The sequence below is a fragment of the Sphaeramia orbicularis genome, chromosome 16, assembly GCF_902148855.1.
Source record: "Sphaeramia orbicularis chromosome 16, fSphaOr1.1, whole genome shotgun sequence".
Lineage (NCBI taxonomy): Eukaryota > Metazoa > Chordata > Actinopteri > Kurtiformes > Apogonidae > Sphaeramia > Sphaeramia orbicularis.
Window position 1 is genome coordinate 19,514,380 of NC_043972.1, and position 18,477 is coordinate 19,532,856.

The 18,477-nt window shown below is 36.6% G+C and overlaps 1 protein-coding gene across 1 annotated transcript; it reads right to left on the reverse strand.

Annotated features, from left to right (window-relative positions):
* Window positions 1-4,387: 4,387 nt before the first annotated feature.
* Window positions 4,388-18,386, reverse strand: sh3bp5la (SH3-binding domain protein 5-like, a). Its single transcript, XM_030157136.1, has 6 exons — window positions 18,150-18,386; window positions 14,159-14,221; window positions 13,700-13,828; window positions 10,550-10,714; window positions 8,546-8,719; window positions 4,388-7,098 (listed from the first exon to the last, which is right to left on the reverse strand). The coding sequence occupies exons 1-6, from the start codon at window positions 18,384-18,386 to the stop codon at window positions 6,553-6,555; spliced, it is 1,314 nt and encodes a 437-aa protein (XP_030012996.1). The 3' UTR covers window positions 4,388-6,552.
* Between the last annotated feature and the right edge of the window lie 91 nt (window positions 18,387-18,477).

The following is an 18,477-nucleotide window of genomic DNA, read 5'->3' on the forward strand; positions in this document are numbered from 1 at the left end:
GATTTTTTTTTTTCTCCCCTCCTCCTCTTCCTCTTCCTCCTCCTCCTCCTCCTCCCCCTCGTCCTCCTCCTCTTCCTGCTGCTCAAGATGAAGCGGGTCTGGGCCCACCACAGAAAAAAAATAATATATATATATCATAATGAATCTTAAAAGGAGGCTTTGGATTTGTGATAAGCTCGCAGGATTTATCCCACCGTGAATAATGACATGACGGCAGGCACAAGGGGGACTCGACACGGGCGGAGGTGCGGATATGGCGCTGTGGCATTAACAGTCACTACATTGTTAAGCCTTTCTCTAAAGCCCTGTGGAGCTTAAGTCAACGAAGCAGCAATCAGTCATTTCTACAACACTGGTCATCTATCACATCACTAGTCTTTCCTCTATCGCCCTGTTGTGTCTTTTTTTCTCCTCAGCTCTTCTTCTGACATCTATTCTGAGCTCATTCTGCTTCATATTTATACTTCTGCTGAATTATTCAGGTCTGAATGTGGAAGACATCACCACTCCTTCTGCCTTCAACCCACTGCTGGAATGGAACTAAGTACTTTTACTCGTGTATTGTACTTAAATGTGTGCAATTGTGATACTTTATTGGGGTATTTCCATTTTCTACTCTGTTACATCCCACTCACAGATATTGTACTTTTTACTCCATTACCTTTACTATAAGTTACTTTGCAGATTCATATCTTTAACCCTTTCATGCATACTGGTCAGTACAGTGGACAGCTATTCTACAGTTGTTTTCTTGTATATTCATGGATTTTGTTGTTCTTTTCGTTTTGTTTTGTTTTTTTGTTTTGTTTTGTTTTGGTTTTTTACACATATGTTTATCAGAGTTTTAAGACACTACATATCTTTTCTAGCATGAATTGGTAACATTATGTAGATCTTTCCTGAGCATAAACCCCCAGAATCACAAGCGTTACCCATAGTTTTCACACATTTTATCAGTAAATACATGTTTCTGTGCATCAAAAATTAAATGCATGGTGTCCAGTTGAGTGGGCATTTTTGCAACTTCATGAAAAATAGGATCATAAGAATTTTTTTTGTTTTTGCATTACTATTTTTTTATGTATTTTTTAATTTTTTTTTAAATTATTTTTATTTTATTATGATTTTTTAAATGTATTTTTCAGAAGAAAGTTTTCAGTCACATTGTGTTTTTCATGCCTAAAGAGGAATAAAAACACTCAGGAAAAAATTTTGATTAAGGTTCTCATAATTCGTGCATGAAAGGGTTAATATGAATTAACCCTTTCATGCATGAATTATGAGAACCTTAATCAAGATTTTTTTTTTTCCTGAGTGTTTTTATTCCTCGAGGCATTAAAAAAACACAATGCAATTGAAATTGTTTTTATGAACCTATTTTTCATGGAGCTGCAAAAATGTCCACTCAGCTGGACACCATGGATTTAATTTCTGAAGAAAAAGAAACGTATTTACTGATAAACTGTGTGAAAACTATGAAAACTATGAAATAAAAACATTTTTAATGCAGCTAATCTGATACATTAATACTAGTCATTACTCACTTTATGGAGATAATATGCAAAAAAAAAAAAGTTAAAAAAAAAACAACCAAAAAAAAAACCTTGTTAATTACAGTTTAATAACAATTACAAGCAACTGATTTACGCTCAAACATGTTAGTGCAGATCAGGTTTATCAAGAACAGTAAAGTTACAGTAACAGTATGAATTGCAGTGTACGAGATGGTGCACGCACTGCAAAAATTAAAATCTTACCAAGTGTATTTTTCTCATTTCTAGTCCAAATATCTCATCACACTTAAAATAAGACATAATCACCTAAAGAGTAACTTTTTTTTGATTAATTCCAGCAAAAAAAAAAAAAAAAATTTGCCAATGGAACAAGTAAAAATTATCTTGATAAGATTTCTTGAAATAAGATTTTCCAGATCTGTTGTCTATAAATCAGTTCTCATATATCAGTGAAAAGTTCCTCTTTCGGTGATTCTGTCTTATTGTAAGTGTGATGAGATATTTGGACTAGAAATGAGAAAAATACACTTGGTAAGATTTAGATTTTTGCAGTGTGAGTGTCCACTGTGTTGGCTGATATGGAACTAAATCAACAAAATCCATGAATATACAAGAGAACAGCTGTCCACTGTAGTGACCACTATGCATGAAAGGGTTAAAAACCAACTTAAATGTTAAGATGAGTTACTACTTTTTTCAGCTTGAGACCCAAAACATAAAATTGTTGTCTCTTCAGAACCCAAATTCACCGAAATGTATAATGAATTTAGTCATAATAATAACACCACTAATAATACTCGTTCTGCATTTTACATTGCTTTCATCTTGTAGCTTTTATGTTGTTTTTATCTTGATATGTCTTGATTTTTAACATTTTTTCTTCATTTTTCATCTTATGTCATTACTTGTTTTTAGTCTGGATGTTTCTTTGATATCATTTTAGTTTTTCTTTTATGTACTTTTCTATCCTTTACTGTTAAGTCTTCTGCCTTTTATTTGCTTTTATGATGTCAACATTTATAAACTCTGTTATTTTAAGGCACATTATATTATTGTTGTGTTTTTTTTTTTTCCTGAAAATGGGCAATGCAATAAAGTCAACCCAAACTTTTCGAACAGCACATGGATCATGTTATAGATTCAGCCACTCAGCAGTGTATACATTAATTAGAATGAGCCCCATCATTACTGCATTACCAATCAATAAATGTAATCCTGTAGTTTGTCCAACACAAACTAGAGAATGTTTCCTTTTAAACTGAGTCCAATACATAATGTTTTACTCTCACACTTCTTCTGCTACAGCCCTAGGGTTCCAGGATTTTAGAAGATTAAAGGTGAAACAATCAAACTGTCCTCAATGTAATGTAATATATTGTAATCAATTGCAGTTATTATTCAGAAAGTAGCACTTTGAAAACACTGTCCCAAAGTATATTTTAACTTTACTTTTACTGTCCTGTCCAATGAGTCCAAATCATTCAGTCCAATCAGTCATGAAGTTAGTTTAGTTACTTTTCCAACTGAAGAACTACTCAAGTATTCAATACCAGAGTTCTGAAGTACTATGTTACAAGTAAAAGTCATACCATCCAATTTTTTAAATTCAAAACTGACATTACACATCAGTATGTATCTGTATTTTGTAATAACATACATGGATGAATTCTAATTACTGATACATTAATGCGCTTATCACTTTTCATCTCATGGGGAGCTGGTAATTTCCCACGCTGTGATCAATAACGTTTGATCTTAATCTATAATAATACATTTGCATTTATTTGAGGGTTAGATTTTGTGTTATTAAACCAAATTAAAGTTAAAGCATTTTATAATGACAAGAGTAATTGTATAAAGAATGATTTTCTTTCTATCTAGCTTCTATTGTATTGTATTGTATAGCTACAACATCATGTATTTTGTACCTTTCATACAGATAGAATGTATGTGCATATGTATGTGTGTGTACACTTGTGTGTGTATATGTATATTTATAATTTTATGATTTTTTTTTTACCACTCCCAGCCTGTGTCTTACTTTTTTGTTTTAAAAAATGAAAAAAAAACAAAAAAAAAAAACAATGAACACGTATTTTAAAAAAAAAGAAAAAAAGAGCAATTAAAGTTAGTAAATTGACTGTTCTTTGTTACGTTCCACCACTGCTTGTCATCCCTTTCCTATCCAGTAAAAATCAAGTGTACAAACTGTTACTTTTATGGGCTGAATGTCAAATTCTGCTCCATCTTAAGATTAATAAACTCTTTAAACACTTTGTCAACAAAAAGCTGAATAAATAAATTTTTAGAGGCGTATGGTTCTCACAAACATGATCTTATAGACTATCACACATAGTTCATGTAGTTCAAATGAGCTCAACTCTAAATATGTCCAACAGTAAATGAATGAAAAAACATGAGTAAAACACTGAGGAACCATTTAACAGATAGTACTTGCACACTTGCAGAAACTTGACTCAAAGCTCAGTATATCCCATCCATGAGAGTGGATCTCTCCCACTGTGGTCCTCCCCAAGGGTCCTCTGTTTCCCACTGGGTTTTTTGGAGTTTTTCTTGCCGAGAAGAAAGGTCGAAGGACGGGGAATCCATTTGCTTCACCGACTGTTTACTAACTGATTACTTGACTGTTTGTTTATTTTCACAGGGTTTTTTTTATCAGTTCAACAATTTCTGTAAAGCCATGAGGTGACTTTGTTGTGATATGGGCTCTATAAATAAAACTGAATTGAATATAAGCACTTTTACGTCAATAAAGCATCTAAATATTCCTTCCATCAGTGTACATCACATCGTAACACTTTCATTTGTAAGCCTTTAAATATCAAGTTGATGTAAATGTGAACCACGAGCCAAAGAATTATGAGGTGTTTTATTGATTATAGTAATGACGATGCATAAACTGGAAACTGTGACATCCTGACAATTTCACAAGTAGTTTAAGTCATTAAAAGGGTGAGGACAAAACTGTTAAGACAGCAGCGAAGGTGCGAGATGTTTCTGAGAAACAGCGTTAATTAGGATTTAAATATTAACAGTAAACAGTGGAGATGCAGAACATCTGTACAGCAAATTTGTACAATTAAATATTCAAATCGGCAACACATGAAACTGTACATGTCGATATTTTCCAGCTTTGTAATAATTACATACATTTACAAGTCTTCTCGACTTCATTGTTTTCTTTTTCTCACACTTTGACAATCAAAGTACATTATAAAAGAAAAAAGAGCACTGAAAAGGAAAACAGTTATATAGTATGTCTTTACGCTCGTCATTCTAACAGTTTTAAAAAGCATAAAAAGGGCAAGAATTGTTCTATAAATGGCTCAAAAAAAAACTGTTTGCAACAAATGACTTGTCACTAGATGTGTTCTGTGTCAAGGCACACTTCAACCTACAATAAAAAAATAAAGAAGCAAAAACAAAACTAAAATGCTTTTGCAGCAACAAAAATATCCACTTGTACCAATGTAAACAATATCAATATAATAACAGCTCAGGAAAGGCTTCTGCAGCACCAAACTACAATGCACTGACAGATAAAACAAGAAAAGGAGTCAGTTTCCATGTTGCGTCAGTGTTTGTTTATCATATAGCCCTGAATACATGTCATAAATGTGTAGGAGTGCATGCTGTGTTTCATTCTTGCCATCATTCCAGGAATTTTCAAAAAACGCATTCTCCTGTGCCGAAAAAAGTAGCTCTACTTTTCAGCACGATACAGTAAATAAATACATGAAATGTGAATTCAGACGTGCGCCCTAGAGAAGCGTTTTTGTCATTTTTCCCTTTACTTGATGACTCGGCGAAGAGAGACCCCTCCACCTTAAAGCGATCTGACTCCACATGACTGAAGGGGATTGTTTTCATCAGTCGCCCCAAATTAGATCAGCGATTAGCCTGGGAAACCAAAAGAAAGGAAGGGAGGAAGCGATGCCTTTCTAAATATGTCCTTCCAAACGGAGCCATTTGATCTCGCTTCTTAGTTCTTTCATGCTTTGAGGGAGTGGATATACAGGACAGTAAAATATCACTGTCCTGGAGGGATGTCAGTAGTGTTCCAGCTAAGTCGCAACATGATCAGTGTTATCAGTCAGAGAATGTGTGCTTATATACACTATGCAGCATACATTTACACCAGCTCTGTTTTAAATAATTCACCACTAATTCCACTATTTTCATAATGCTTTAACATCTGGCTTTTGCCCTGTTGGTCTGACAACATGAGACACTTTAAAAGGGTAGTTCATATTTTTTTTAAGCGTGGCTGCATGATGGTGCATTTAACTACAGAGCATGGCGGTCAGTACAACTCTATTTTGGAGAATTGGATAAGAGTGGTGATAAAGAGGCTAAACAACGTATTGTTGTGGATGCAAGCAGCAGAACGTTAAAAACTATGAAAAGATTTTTCTTCATGACCAATATTGATATTTATCACAATATATAATTTGACAAAGCTGCCAAGTTGGAGAGGATCTAGAGGGACTAAAGCCAAAGTTTGTGTTATTTTGCAACTTCTATGTTCTCAAGTAAAGTTACTGCTTTGAGGAGTGTGATATAACAGCTAGTTACCAGTGGGAAAGGGATCTTTGATGACAAGGTAAAGAGCTGAAAATGCTTTAAAAGAAACATACGCTTAAACTGATATTGATTTTTTTTCAAGTGGGTAAATTCTGTTTTGCCACCACTGCCGTCCACTGCAGTGCTTTGTTTATCTTCAACACCAGTACTCCTGTCTACTTCATCTACTAAACTGACTACAGAGAAGAACTTCATGGAAAAGCACTGCAATAAATCCAAAGTAACCCTTTAAGACACAACTCTGGAGCTCAGTTAAGTGTGATAGACATTATGTACCTAATCTGCAAGTTTTAGACGGAATTTTTAGTCATTTAGTTGGGAAAATGCAAGTTTTACAAGTTGCAGCCTTGGTTAATACTTTGGCTCTTTGCAGTTTAACGTTAATTTTATTTTTGGAGTCTTAGATTAAAAACTGCACAGCTGTTGTGTCTTCTCACAAGCTGAAGCTGCGGTGATGCGCCTTGTAGAACTGCTGTTGGCGCTCTTTAGCGGTCGTTTCAGTCAGCTTGTCTCTTTTTTCCTTCACTCCACCTTTCTCTTTCTCCCCATCATCCCCAGTTACGCTCCCCACATCGCTGAGGTCTCCGAGGTGCTCGATGGAGTCGTATTTCTCCAGGTCGGAAGCGATGGTCTGCAGGCTGAATACAGAAAGGGAATCGGATCCCGCCCGCTCCCTCTCCTTTTCGCTCTCCTTCTCCTTATATTTCTCCACCAGATCGATGGCTGCATCCACTCGATCCTTCATCATTGAACCGCCACCGCAGGCCCCGCCTTCTTCCTGAACTCTGATGTCAGACTCCGCACCAACAGGGGGACTCCGCCCTACACATATGCTCAGCCGCCCCCCCTCAGCTTGGTCCTGCCCCCTCTGGGCGTGGATCTGCTCGCTGATCTGCTCCAGGTTCCGCAGGGCGATGGAGTAGCGGGTCTTCACTTTGGCCACATGCTGCTCCAGCTGCAGCACTTTGGATTTGTGCTCCTGGAGACACAGAGGACACAGAAACTTTTACCATCTGTTTCAACATTGATTTACTGCCAGCAGAAAAAAAAATTAGACAGTGACCTCAAGTAAATCTATAAAACACAGCAGGTTTCTGCCCAATCAGCAGTATGCTGCCTGCCAGTGAACTCCAGGAGCCTTCATTCCTCTTTTAATAATGGGAACACTGTAAGTGACCGGAGGTTGGTCAACATGCAGCAGTGGGTATGCCTATGTTTATGTAATAGTGAGTCACACATGTTGGGCTAAATAAACACCTGAGACATCTTATATACAAACAGCATTTCAATCTTAAAGGATTTCCTTCATCTCTGGTGTCACCATTAACCACTTGCTACATTAATGAGGCTCCATAATATTCCAGTAGCAATGGAAATAACAGCCCAATCTGAATAAAACTGCTTCAAATGGACAATCAGACCGCCTCAATCAGAAGGAATTTCCAAACAGGTTGAGAGCAGTGGTGAAAACATTGGATAATCTGTTCAAGAGGAAAATGGGGCCTAGCTAGCAGTAGAGCTGCGCAATTAATCAAATGGCAGTTGCCATCTAAGCCTTTGCAAATTACATAAGAACAAAAGGACACAATTTAGAGGTCCAGTGTGATACTTTGGATTCAGTGAAACTGAACAGAGGGGGAGTTAAACAAGCAGACATAAAGTCTCTGCATATTTTGAAGTATTGTGTTTTTTCCACTTTAAGTTTGTATGCTTGAGATGAGATAAAACACATTTCCAAATTATAAATAGTGTGCATTTTAAAATGACAAACAAATAAATAACCTCAAATGATGGCAATAGGACTGCTTGATTGAATTGTGTAGCCCGTAAAGATATTTTGGTTAAGACTGTGTTATGCAGTAAGGTGTAAGACTCAGATAAATTTTTGCAGTGGTCCTGTAATTGTAGCCATCCATATTTTGATTGTGTTAGCTGCCTATTTTTGTTATTTTCTTGATGTCAACATGATTTTAATCAGGATGAGGAAATATTGTCCGTGTCTTTAAAGAAAGCAGACTTTTTATGTCGGGAGAAAACATCGCCTGTTCATGTTTGTGCAACCAACTAAACAACAAATAAGTCATCATAAATATCTGTAGACCAAATAACAATTAATTTAAAAAAAGCTAACTGTCCATGCATTTTCAAATGTTACCACAGATTATACCCCCAGGGGGTTTTCATTTTCTCTGTGCATTGTGGGCCGTGAACAACTAGAATTTAGTTTATAAATGACATTCAATATTTGATTAGAAACAGTTTTCAATTACAGCACACAAAGGAGAAAAGCCTTGCGGCAACAATGCTCATTACTGGACACTTTAATGGGAAATTACACTAAAGTCACTGGTACAAACAATGGACATCTGTACCTGAAACATAACAAAAGGCTTCACTCAAATAAACAGGGTCTGGGACTGTTTTACCTCCAGTATGTGGTTGAACTGGGCTTTGAGCTCAAAGTATGGTTTGGACTTGAGGATGACTCTTTTGAGGGACTTCTGCAGCATCTGGACGCGGGCCTCGGCCTCCTGACAGGCGTGGGTGACCCGCATGTGCTCCCTCTCACTGCGGAGTCGCTCCTCTTCAGCCTCGTTCACCTGTCGTATGCACACAGGAGATCAGTGAAGGAACAGAAACCTGATCCAGACACAGACCGGACTGTGCACAGTCACTCTGTAAACCTAGTGTCTTCAGAGCAGATCTGAACATCTTATTGATTTCTGTTCTGGCTCTTAGCTGCATTTCTGACCCTTCATTCCCCTGTGAGTCTGTACAAACCTGAGGCTACTGTGTTGTTCAGTCCATGTACCTGAGTATTGGTTTTCCACTACAGGGACTGTTGTGGTCAGGACACTGAAAGACCACTCTGAAGAGATAAGGCTGCTGAGTCAGAATCATCTTCAAGTAGATTTCTATCCAGGGGAATAATAGCTGTTTGAGCACATACTGAGGACAAAGCCTTTTGAGAATAAATGAAAAATGCTCATTTTTCAAACAAACAGAATAAAAAACACAAATCAACAGAAGATATTGAAGGGGCTGGAATCTTGACAGGTGAATAAACTCCCTCAAAGAACCAAACCAGATCATTGTTTACTAGAATAGAATGGCAGAATTTCATTCATTCATTATCTGAACCCTCTTTATCCTCACTAGGGTCACGGGGGGTGCTGGAGCCTATCCCAACTACTTATGGCTGAAGGCGGGGTTCACCCTGGACATGTCACCAGTTCATCGCAGGGCTGACATATAGAGACAAACAACCAATCACGCTCACATTCACACCTATGGGCAATTTAGATTAAGCGATTAACGTACAGTATCAGTGCATGTCTTTAGATGGTGGGAAGAAGCCAGAGTACCCGGAGAGAACCCACGCAGACACAGGGAGAACATGCACTGCGCCACTGTGTTGCCCTGTAGCTGTTTAGCTCAATAGGAAAGGCAATGGACTCTAATGCGGTAGACCTGGGTTCAATTCCCAGTTTGAGTGGTCATTTTCAAATTTTATTATATATGAAATAAATATTAAACTGAAGTAAATGTAATACAGAGGGTGCTTTCCATTCCAGAATACAACAAACTCTACAGATGTTTTTAATGTACCTCAAATAAAGTCAACAACTACAAAATAAGCATAAAATCTTGAGATTGTGTTGTCACGTGAACATCAGTAACTCACATGTTTTGGTAATTATTCAGATGTAAGAGGGGGTCTTTAAATGCATGCGAAGGACATGTTTTTAAACCATACACCAACAACTTTCAATTTGACCTCTTAAGGCCAAAGAGAGGCTGAACATTACAGAGAAAATAAAGCACTCCATCAAGACTTTTTTTTATGCCCGAAAACTAAGGGAGCAATTTTTGAACAAAGACAGAGGAAACAGACAGTATTCCTGTGAAAGAATATGTAATAATGGATGTTTGTGTGATGGGGTTTGTGATAGGAATGATAAATAAATAATTAAATAGTAAATTACATTCTTAACTGCAAGTTTATCTTTAAACAGAAGTGTAACCAGACAATTACTTGTTTATTTAAAGGAAATTTGAGGTTGAATTCCATTACTTTTAAAATGTTTCTTCTACAACTAATAAACATGACCATTATTCCAGAATAACTATAGTTTGGTTCTTATATGTCATCAGTGGATACGATTTCCTCTTCCTGTACTTTGAAAATGTTCAAATACGACTCAAAGAGTCTTCCAGCAGTGATAATCATGGATTGATTGAACATATCCTGATGAACACCTAACTGCTTATCACTTTTTTCCTCAATGTTGCTCTGTTTTCCATTTTTGTACTTGCAGAAGATGCATGTTCCTCAGGTCAGTAACTTCATCTCAAGTTCACTTGGTTCAGTTTCTTGTCATCTTAACACCAATATTTTGCAACATTCATGTCTTGTCCTACTCTGTTACCTTGGAGGTAGCGTGGTTGAGCATCTCCTGCCAGGTAGGATCCAGGGTGTTCTTGCCGTCAGCCATCAGGCCCTGCTCTGCTACGTAGACCATCTCCCTGGCTGCTGTGTGCATTGAAACAGCTCTCTCGTAGCTCAACGCTGCCTTCTGGGTCTCCTGCTGCGCCTACAGAGTGCAGACGACCATTTACACAGCTGACTCGAGTGGGATGTGACAAGGACATGACTCCCTGCTCTGGGAAGTCCAACTCTAATCACTTCTGTCAGACTGGATTTGTGTGATTTAAACTGCTTTAAGTCAACCAGGCCATTACACGTAGCATCAGGTAGGGCTGCAATAATAGAGAGTTCTCTAATACTTTAATAGGAAATCAAACACAGCTACTGCAACTGGAGGAAGACACGTTCAGATGCAGTGATACTGACCTTATTATGCACGTAGGGTACTTCCCACATTTTAATCCACATAAATAACCATGTCCCTGCTATCACTTTCATGCCTCGGCTCCTGTTTGACATTAATCTCTTTCCTCATGCATAAAATATCTTCCACACAGTTACGTCTCTACATTTGAAATTTGTGGATCAAAAGTAAAGCGTGTCATGTACGGACAATTGTAATCTGGAGTGGGGCTGGGACTGGGATTTCTCTATTTATTTTTGTCTCCTTGATCTTCACTTGCGATCCGGACATTGATGTTGGTGAACAATCTTTAAAGGAGTGATATTTTGCTTTTTTAAATGGAGTTATGCATTTAAAAACATTTCCCTGTGGTCTACATAAACTGTAAATGCTATGCTTGGGTCTGAATTCTTCATTAATTCAACTCCACAGATCCATCTTCAACCCTATTTCTGAGCAATGACACCAGAAAGGTCGTTTTGAGCGCTGGCCCTTTAATGCAAATGAGCCACTTCATGCCCTGCCCCCTTCAGGTTGTTAGCTGTACTGCTCTATCCCATTCAGCCCCTTGTGTTCATTAATACAACCAACAACTGAACATTTTAGGTAATCGGCTCAAAGTCTGGACATATTTTCAGTATGGACTACAACCACTGCTACTGATAAACAATTATGGCGCAATCGGAGAAATGTTTGTCAGAAGTCTTGACCTTATATGTGCAAATGTAGTGACATAACTAATTATAAAATGTTACAAATTAAGAAATCCACTCGATTTTTGCCAGAATGAATACAAAGATAGCTTTGTAGCACCTGGAGGGTTCAAATTCAAACTGTATGAACTATTAGGGTCCAAATACACAAATAAATGTACCAAAGACTAATAAAAGTGGGTTTAGCAAAATATGACCCCTTTAAGGATGTCTGAATTCCCTTAAGTGCTCCAAAAGGGCGGCTGGAGAAAATATAACCGAGCATACACAGCAGTATCCTTCACAGGCAACTTTTTGGGATTCAGACCTTTGATCATACAGCAAATCATAGCGCACTGTCGGTTTTATAAGAGCCACGGTAGGACTTTAAAATCGAAAGCTTCCCTTCATTATGAGGTTGTATTGTTGCTTAAAATGGACAGATGAATTATTGACCTTAAAAAGTTAATCATAACTTTACATGAACACTGATGTGACAGAAGTTATAAGAGGTTATAAGATGGCTTGTTTTCATAAATGATGTGTCTTGTGACTAAAACTGTTAGGAAATCATTGAGCTAGACTCAACTAACAAGCTAAATAGCTCTCATCTTGAGTTTGTAGATGAGGCAGTGGCACATTCACATCCTGACTCATCTGCTGCTACAGCAACAGGACACTCTTCCTCCGCCTCCTTTGCCTTGTTACCTTCATCCTTTTTCTATTAGAAAGTGGTTCTTAGATAGCCTTATATAGCCTTGAAGTCCTGCCTTGGTGAATTAACCAGAAAACTATTGTCAAATGTCAAACACAAGAAGCTCTGAATCCAGTGCACTGTGTCTCTTTTTGTTACTCAAACAAAATGTGCATATGCAAAGTCATAATTGAAATCTGCTGCTTGAATGATAAATGTCATATTATTTTCAAGGATGTTAATGCGTGATCAGAATGAGAGCTTAATAAGTTTAAATAATTTTATTTTTGATAAAAACCTTTTAGAGATGCAGCTCATGTACAAACCAGTAACTAAATTTTCAGTTTACAGCATAAAACAAAAGGGAGTCAGTCAAGCTAACGCACATATGAAATATATGGATAACATGTTACTTTGACGACAGTGAGCTTTATTACTTTAAGAACCTGCACTGAAGGGACCCAGGAGAGACAAGGATGAATAGAAATGACCAAATATGACGAAAAATAAGTGATGATGTTGAACCAATAAAAGAGACAAGAACAGAGGTGAACAGGTTAGGAGCTTTAACTAATCCTGTTTTCACTGTATTTCACTGCATTTCTACCACAAATTAAACAGAATTAAAACCACTGGTAAAACTATTAAGACTTACAACACAAAGAAACATGCAACTTCTGTAATAATGCTATACTGTGCTACAATACTGCAGGACACTGCAGCACAATGGGGAACGAAAAAGGGAATCAAATTACAATCCCTGATGGTCCAAAACAGACAGAACCTTAAACTAGAAAAAAAAAAAAAAAAAAACAGAGGGCAGTGTGTTTCTGTCAGCTGTTCTGGCTCTTGACTCTGGTGCCAAATGTTAGAAAAGTCAGCAAGACTTGTCTTCATCTGCTCCTGATTCCTGTCTGGTGACAGCAGCTTCCAAACATTCAGTGAGGCGATTTTTAACAGCAGTTTGATCTGAGCAAAAATTATGTTTCTTTGTCTTTGTGGAAATCTGATATCAAAGTAGATTATTAGCTGAGGGATTAAATGGAGTGTGGTAGATATAAAACATGACTGACAATGTCATAATTCAGTGTGTGGTAGGTGCAGACTCTAAGTAGTGTACTGGAAAATGAGGGATTTATATTACAAGTAAAAAGCTGAGCTGTAATAAGAGAAAATATCATAAGTAGCAACATCCACAAAAATATTACATGCTGAAAGTGGATTCATTAAGTTCCAAGCAGTTTGTTTATTTACTGTCTCATACATTTTTCTCTTAATTTTTGCATTTATTTTTAACTTTAAATATTTTTAGATATTTATGCTTTATGTGTAGAGGGAGAAAGAAGCACTGTTTGTGTGTACCTCCTTTGCAAGGCGGCGAGCTTCATAATATGGTCTTGCTTTCTCAATACAGCCCCCAAGTTGAGAGCTCTGAGCATTCAGTTTCCTGGCAGACTCTGTGAGGATCTTCCTGTACCCGGATCTGGCATCCTAAATGGACACAGCATGAAAAAGTCTAGATTAGATTTATCTATAATGGGATGATGACCGGTAAGATTTTACAGAGGAAGCTGGAAGTGAGGAATCAATTCACTTAGTGGAAAACTACCAACACCATATACATTTTCCATTTTAAGTGTTCTCACCATATGCTTCACAGATATTAAAACATAATTATGATTGACTAGAACCATCAGGGTAGACCAGTCAGGTATTAAGCAGGTAAGACCAACTGAAAAGTAATTCTCACACATTTCCCATCATCTCAAACCTAAATGTACAGATGAAAAGCTGTATTTTATCTTGTAGCCGTGCACTCACATCCAACTGTAGTTCCAGTTTGTTGATTTCTGCACTGGCTTCATTGAGATGCTCCAACTCTTCCTGTGGGATAATAATAAAGAAAATCACCTTTTTCAGTGGTTGAAGGTAATAATCTGCTCAATATTCATTGGTTACTTCATTTAGTTTCTAGCATTTGACTGCTGTCTAGGTTCCAGCATTTTGAATTCATTTCTGGAAAACACAGGCATCACATAAACATTCATAATTTCACATCACTTAGGTAATTATTATTGTTTTATTACCATGCACAAAAAATATGGAATAGCTGAGTACATAATACGTAATTACTAGGTTAAAACTTTCAATTATTAGATCTGGGTCATTTACTGCAGTAAGTTCTGATGCTATCCAGAATTATTTTACAATGATCTGCCATAGAAGGGGAACAAAAACATTGTCAGATTTTATACAACGGATAATACAACAAGTGTAAAATAAAACAGCTGTTTAAACTCTACAGTTTATGGAAAGAAAGTATGTGTACCTATTTCAGAATGGCTGTGACCGAACTAATCATTTGGTTTTATTTATTTTCAATTTGTTAATAAATGCTCAAACTATCCAAAATGTCATCAAAAATCCATGCTTAACAGCTGAAAACAGATTTGTGTATTAGAACTATGTTGTTTCTTCTTTTCTCTTTCATCGTGTGATGATATCTAAGACGTATCTAGTAGACAAAACTGTATCTGTAAATAAAACTGGATATAAAATAGCTGCAGCAACACTGAAGATGAAATATTAATAACTAAATGATAGCTCATAGAATCATATCTGTTAAAGAAACAAAAATATTTCAACTGCATCTCGCTGATAACACTTCTATACTTTTAAGTCAGATTCTTAATGCAGAAAAGCTTACATTATTTCATATTGTTGCATTAGTACTTTTACTTTAATAAAGAAGCTAACTATATCTTCCATCATTGCCCATGTTTGTCCTTTATCTCATCTTCTCACTGCTTTAAAATGTAATGATGTTGTACTTATTTGAAAAAAAATTAAATGAAAAAAATAAGGCACAAATATTATGGCTGCAACTAACAATTATCATCAGCAGCTGATAGGCTGTTTATTGTCTTTACAAAATGCATTAAGATAACTTTCTCTACGGCATTGTCATTTGTTTCACCCCTAAAATGAAAGTTTTACCTTCTAAAGACAAGACTAACAGAATAAAGCAGCTCAAAATCTGAGCGCAAATTAATCATTTATCAAAAGAGTCGACTATCAACCTTTTATTGACTGAGTAATCCTCCCTAAAGTACAGCTTGAAGTGACTGCACTTCACAAGACTATGATGATCCAGTTTATCAGTATGATCCAGATCATCAGTATTGATCCAATAACTAGATATAGGCCTACACAGATTACAAAATGGACTATATCCACAGCCCCACTACTTCCTGAACTTCAGGTGGGTCCTTTATTTCCTGTCTTTCACTATTGGACACACTGAGTAATCCAGGTGTGCCTACTGCTTCTTGTTGTGACCACTGATTAATTAGAAACACTTGGATTGATCAGTGTGTCCAATAGTGAAAGACAGGAAATAAAGGACCCACCTGAAGTTCAGGAAGTAGTGGGGCTGTGCATATAGTCCATTATGAAATGAACAGGACAAGCAAAACAAAATACGTTCAAGTGCTATCAAATCAGGTGTCACCAACACTAATTAACAGAGGAATATTTTCATAAAACCATCTATTTGAACAAAGTATGAGGAGCACAGTTAGCTAGATAAAAACAAATTTTTGGCTGTTGTTTTTCAGCACATTTGTATCCTGGCTACAGGGATTTACTCCCATTCAGTAACAAAGTCTGTGTCATAAGGATAAGGATTTATTTTATTAATAGATCTTATTATCTGTTCATTAGTGTTAACAACCTTAGGAAGTAGAGGCACAGTCATTCAGGTATCTACATTCACTCAACATCTCTGACTGTCTCCTTCAAATGCTTTCATATTATTTACATACAATATACTCTGATCACAAACAGTGAAGCAAGCAAAAATGAGCAATACTTTTCCCATTGCAAATTCAGAGAATCAATAGTAAATCTTTGTGATTTGGCAATTTTACTTCAATTTTTGAGCTTCAAACACACTTTCTTAAAAGTGCAGCTTGAAAACTCCCATGCTGAATCAATTTGTTGAATAAAGTGGTTGCAATCCAAGTTTGTTTATTCCTGGTTGCTGCAGATTTTTAACCTGGCTACAAACAAACATCAGCATTAAAGCCTGGTTCCCAGTCAGCATTCCATTTCAACCCAGGTTTGTGTAAAGTTACTGGATGGGGTCAGAGGTCAAGGCTATCTGCAGGAGACTTCAGCTTGTTTTCACAGTTTTTTCAAGCAATAAAAGTCCCATATACTGCCCTAAAAGAAAGCCTAATTTGATCAAAATAGAGGTCCTGTATATAAATAGGTAAATCAACAGTCATTCTTTTAACGAAATGGTAAAGCTTTAATATGATATGACACTGAGCCTTTTTAAATGACTGTAAAAATCTAATAACTGAGTCATCTGACAATTACATAACCAGATCTGATTCATTTACATGTACTTCAGAAATGCAATAATCGAAAAACCCAAGTTTAGATGTTTCAGCCCATTCTCAGATTTCTTTCAGAGTATGTATGCACATAATGATCTTAGACTCATAATTCCTAATGTGCTCCGCTCACGTCTGACAACATCACTTCTGTTTTCTACAATTTCTTTTTTTTTTTTAATGTGGAGATGTAAAAGAACAAAATAAATCAGAGTAACAGGTATACATGCATGAAGACATTGCCGTATTTCTGAGAAATCCCGGTGTGTTCATCCGATTTCTCAGATAACTACTGTTACCTGATAAACCATATCAGATTATGCTGTTTATATGATCACCTGATTAATCTAATTCCTGAAATTGGATAATACAAATAACAACAGTTTATTATTTCTTCTTGAATCTGCCTATTTCTTCTTTTTTAGGATTTTCTGGTTTGAGAGTCTAATCTTAAAAGATTACTGTTGACCCATAATCTTCTACACCTTTACCCTGAACATTTCGGTTGAATTAATGCCTGCTAATGGATTTTTAAAAAAGTTTAACACGGGATACCACTGTGTCTCTTTTTCTTTCCTCATGATTCATGGTGAATGTAAGGAAGATATAGATTTTGCACTGTGTATAAATGTATTGTGTGTATCTGTGTTGGATTTAAGAGTATGTACAAAACCTCAATATTTTTGTGGCAGAGACTACCAAAATGAAAAATAAGAAAAAGTCGTGCTGATTGATGTAAATATACAATACCTAAGAAGTACATCTGATCAGCACACATAATTTATATATTTTACAGATATAATATGTTGATATACCTTCTGGTTGTGGTTGATAGATTTATTTTTATGATGTACAGGGAAAATGCCAGAAACATAAAACTTAAGTGTTGCAGTAGACACCTGATGTTAATATGATGAATGAATGAATCATAATCCACTTTTCTTAGAGGACTGGGCAACCCCACCACTGCAATCTAAACACCTAAAACCTGGGGAAAACCCTGGGGCCATAATACACAATGTTCTTTCACTAAAATCAGAAAATTGACAGTAAAAAAAATACTGTTTATGTAAGAATGGTGTCATGGTGTCACAGCCAAGGTATCAATATCAGTGCATCAAGCATTTATGAATAATACTAAGGTTTACTTGAACCACTGTCTTTAATGCAAATTGTCCCACAGGGCCATTATAGTATTCACCTAATCTACTTCACTCCATAAATTGGTAGAACTAAATTAGGGGCATTGAGTACATTCAGACTTTCCAGAAACGAAACTTTGTTACCCAAAGAAGAAAAAAACTAAACATCAGAGCTACAAAAAAAAACAAAACAGCTACAATAAAGCTGTACACATACTTTTGGACACAGTGTGTATCTCATTTGAAGGTGTATTTAGTTGTTTTTCCTACCTGAATTCTAGGATCCAGTTCCTCTTCATAAGGACTATGTAAATGCTCTTCAGGACTAAGTGGTTTCTTAATCTCTCCTTCCTCCTCGCAGGTGTCTCTAAGCGTAGTTTCGGCTGTTGTTTCGTTAGTTTCGGCAGCCTTAACCTCCGCATCTCCATCCGGGATTACGTCCCTCCAATCGCCCGTGTCTGACTCTCCGGAGCCGGCGGGGCTCTCACGCAAATCCTCTGGTTCCATCTCGGGCCTGAAAGTAGCGATGGTTAAATTTTCTTCACCGGTGACAACTTACAATTGAAACCGGGTCCTGTTAACGACGGGGATTGTGGTT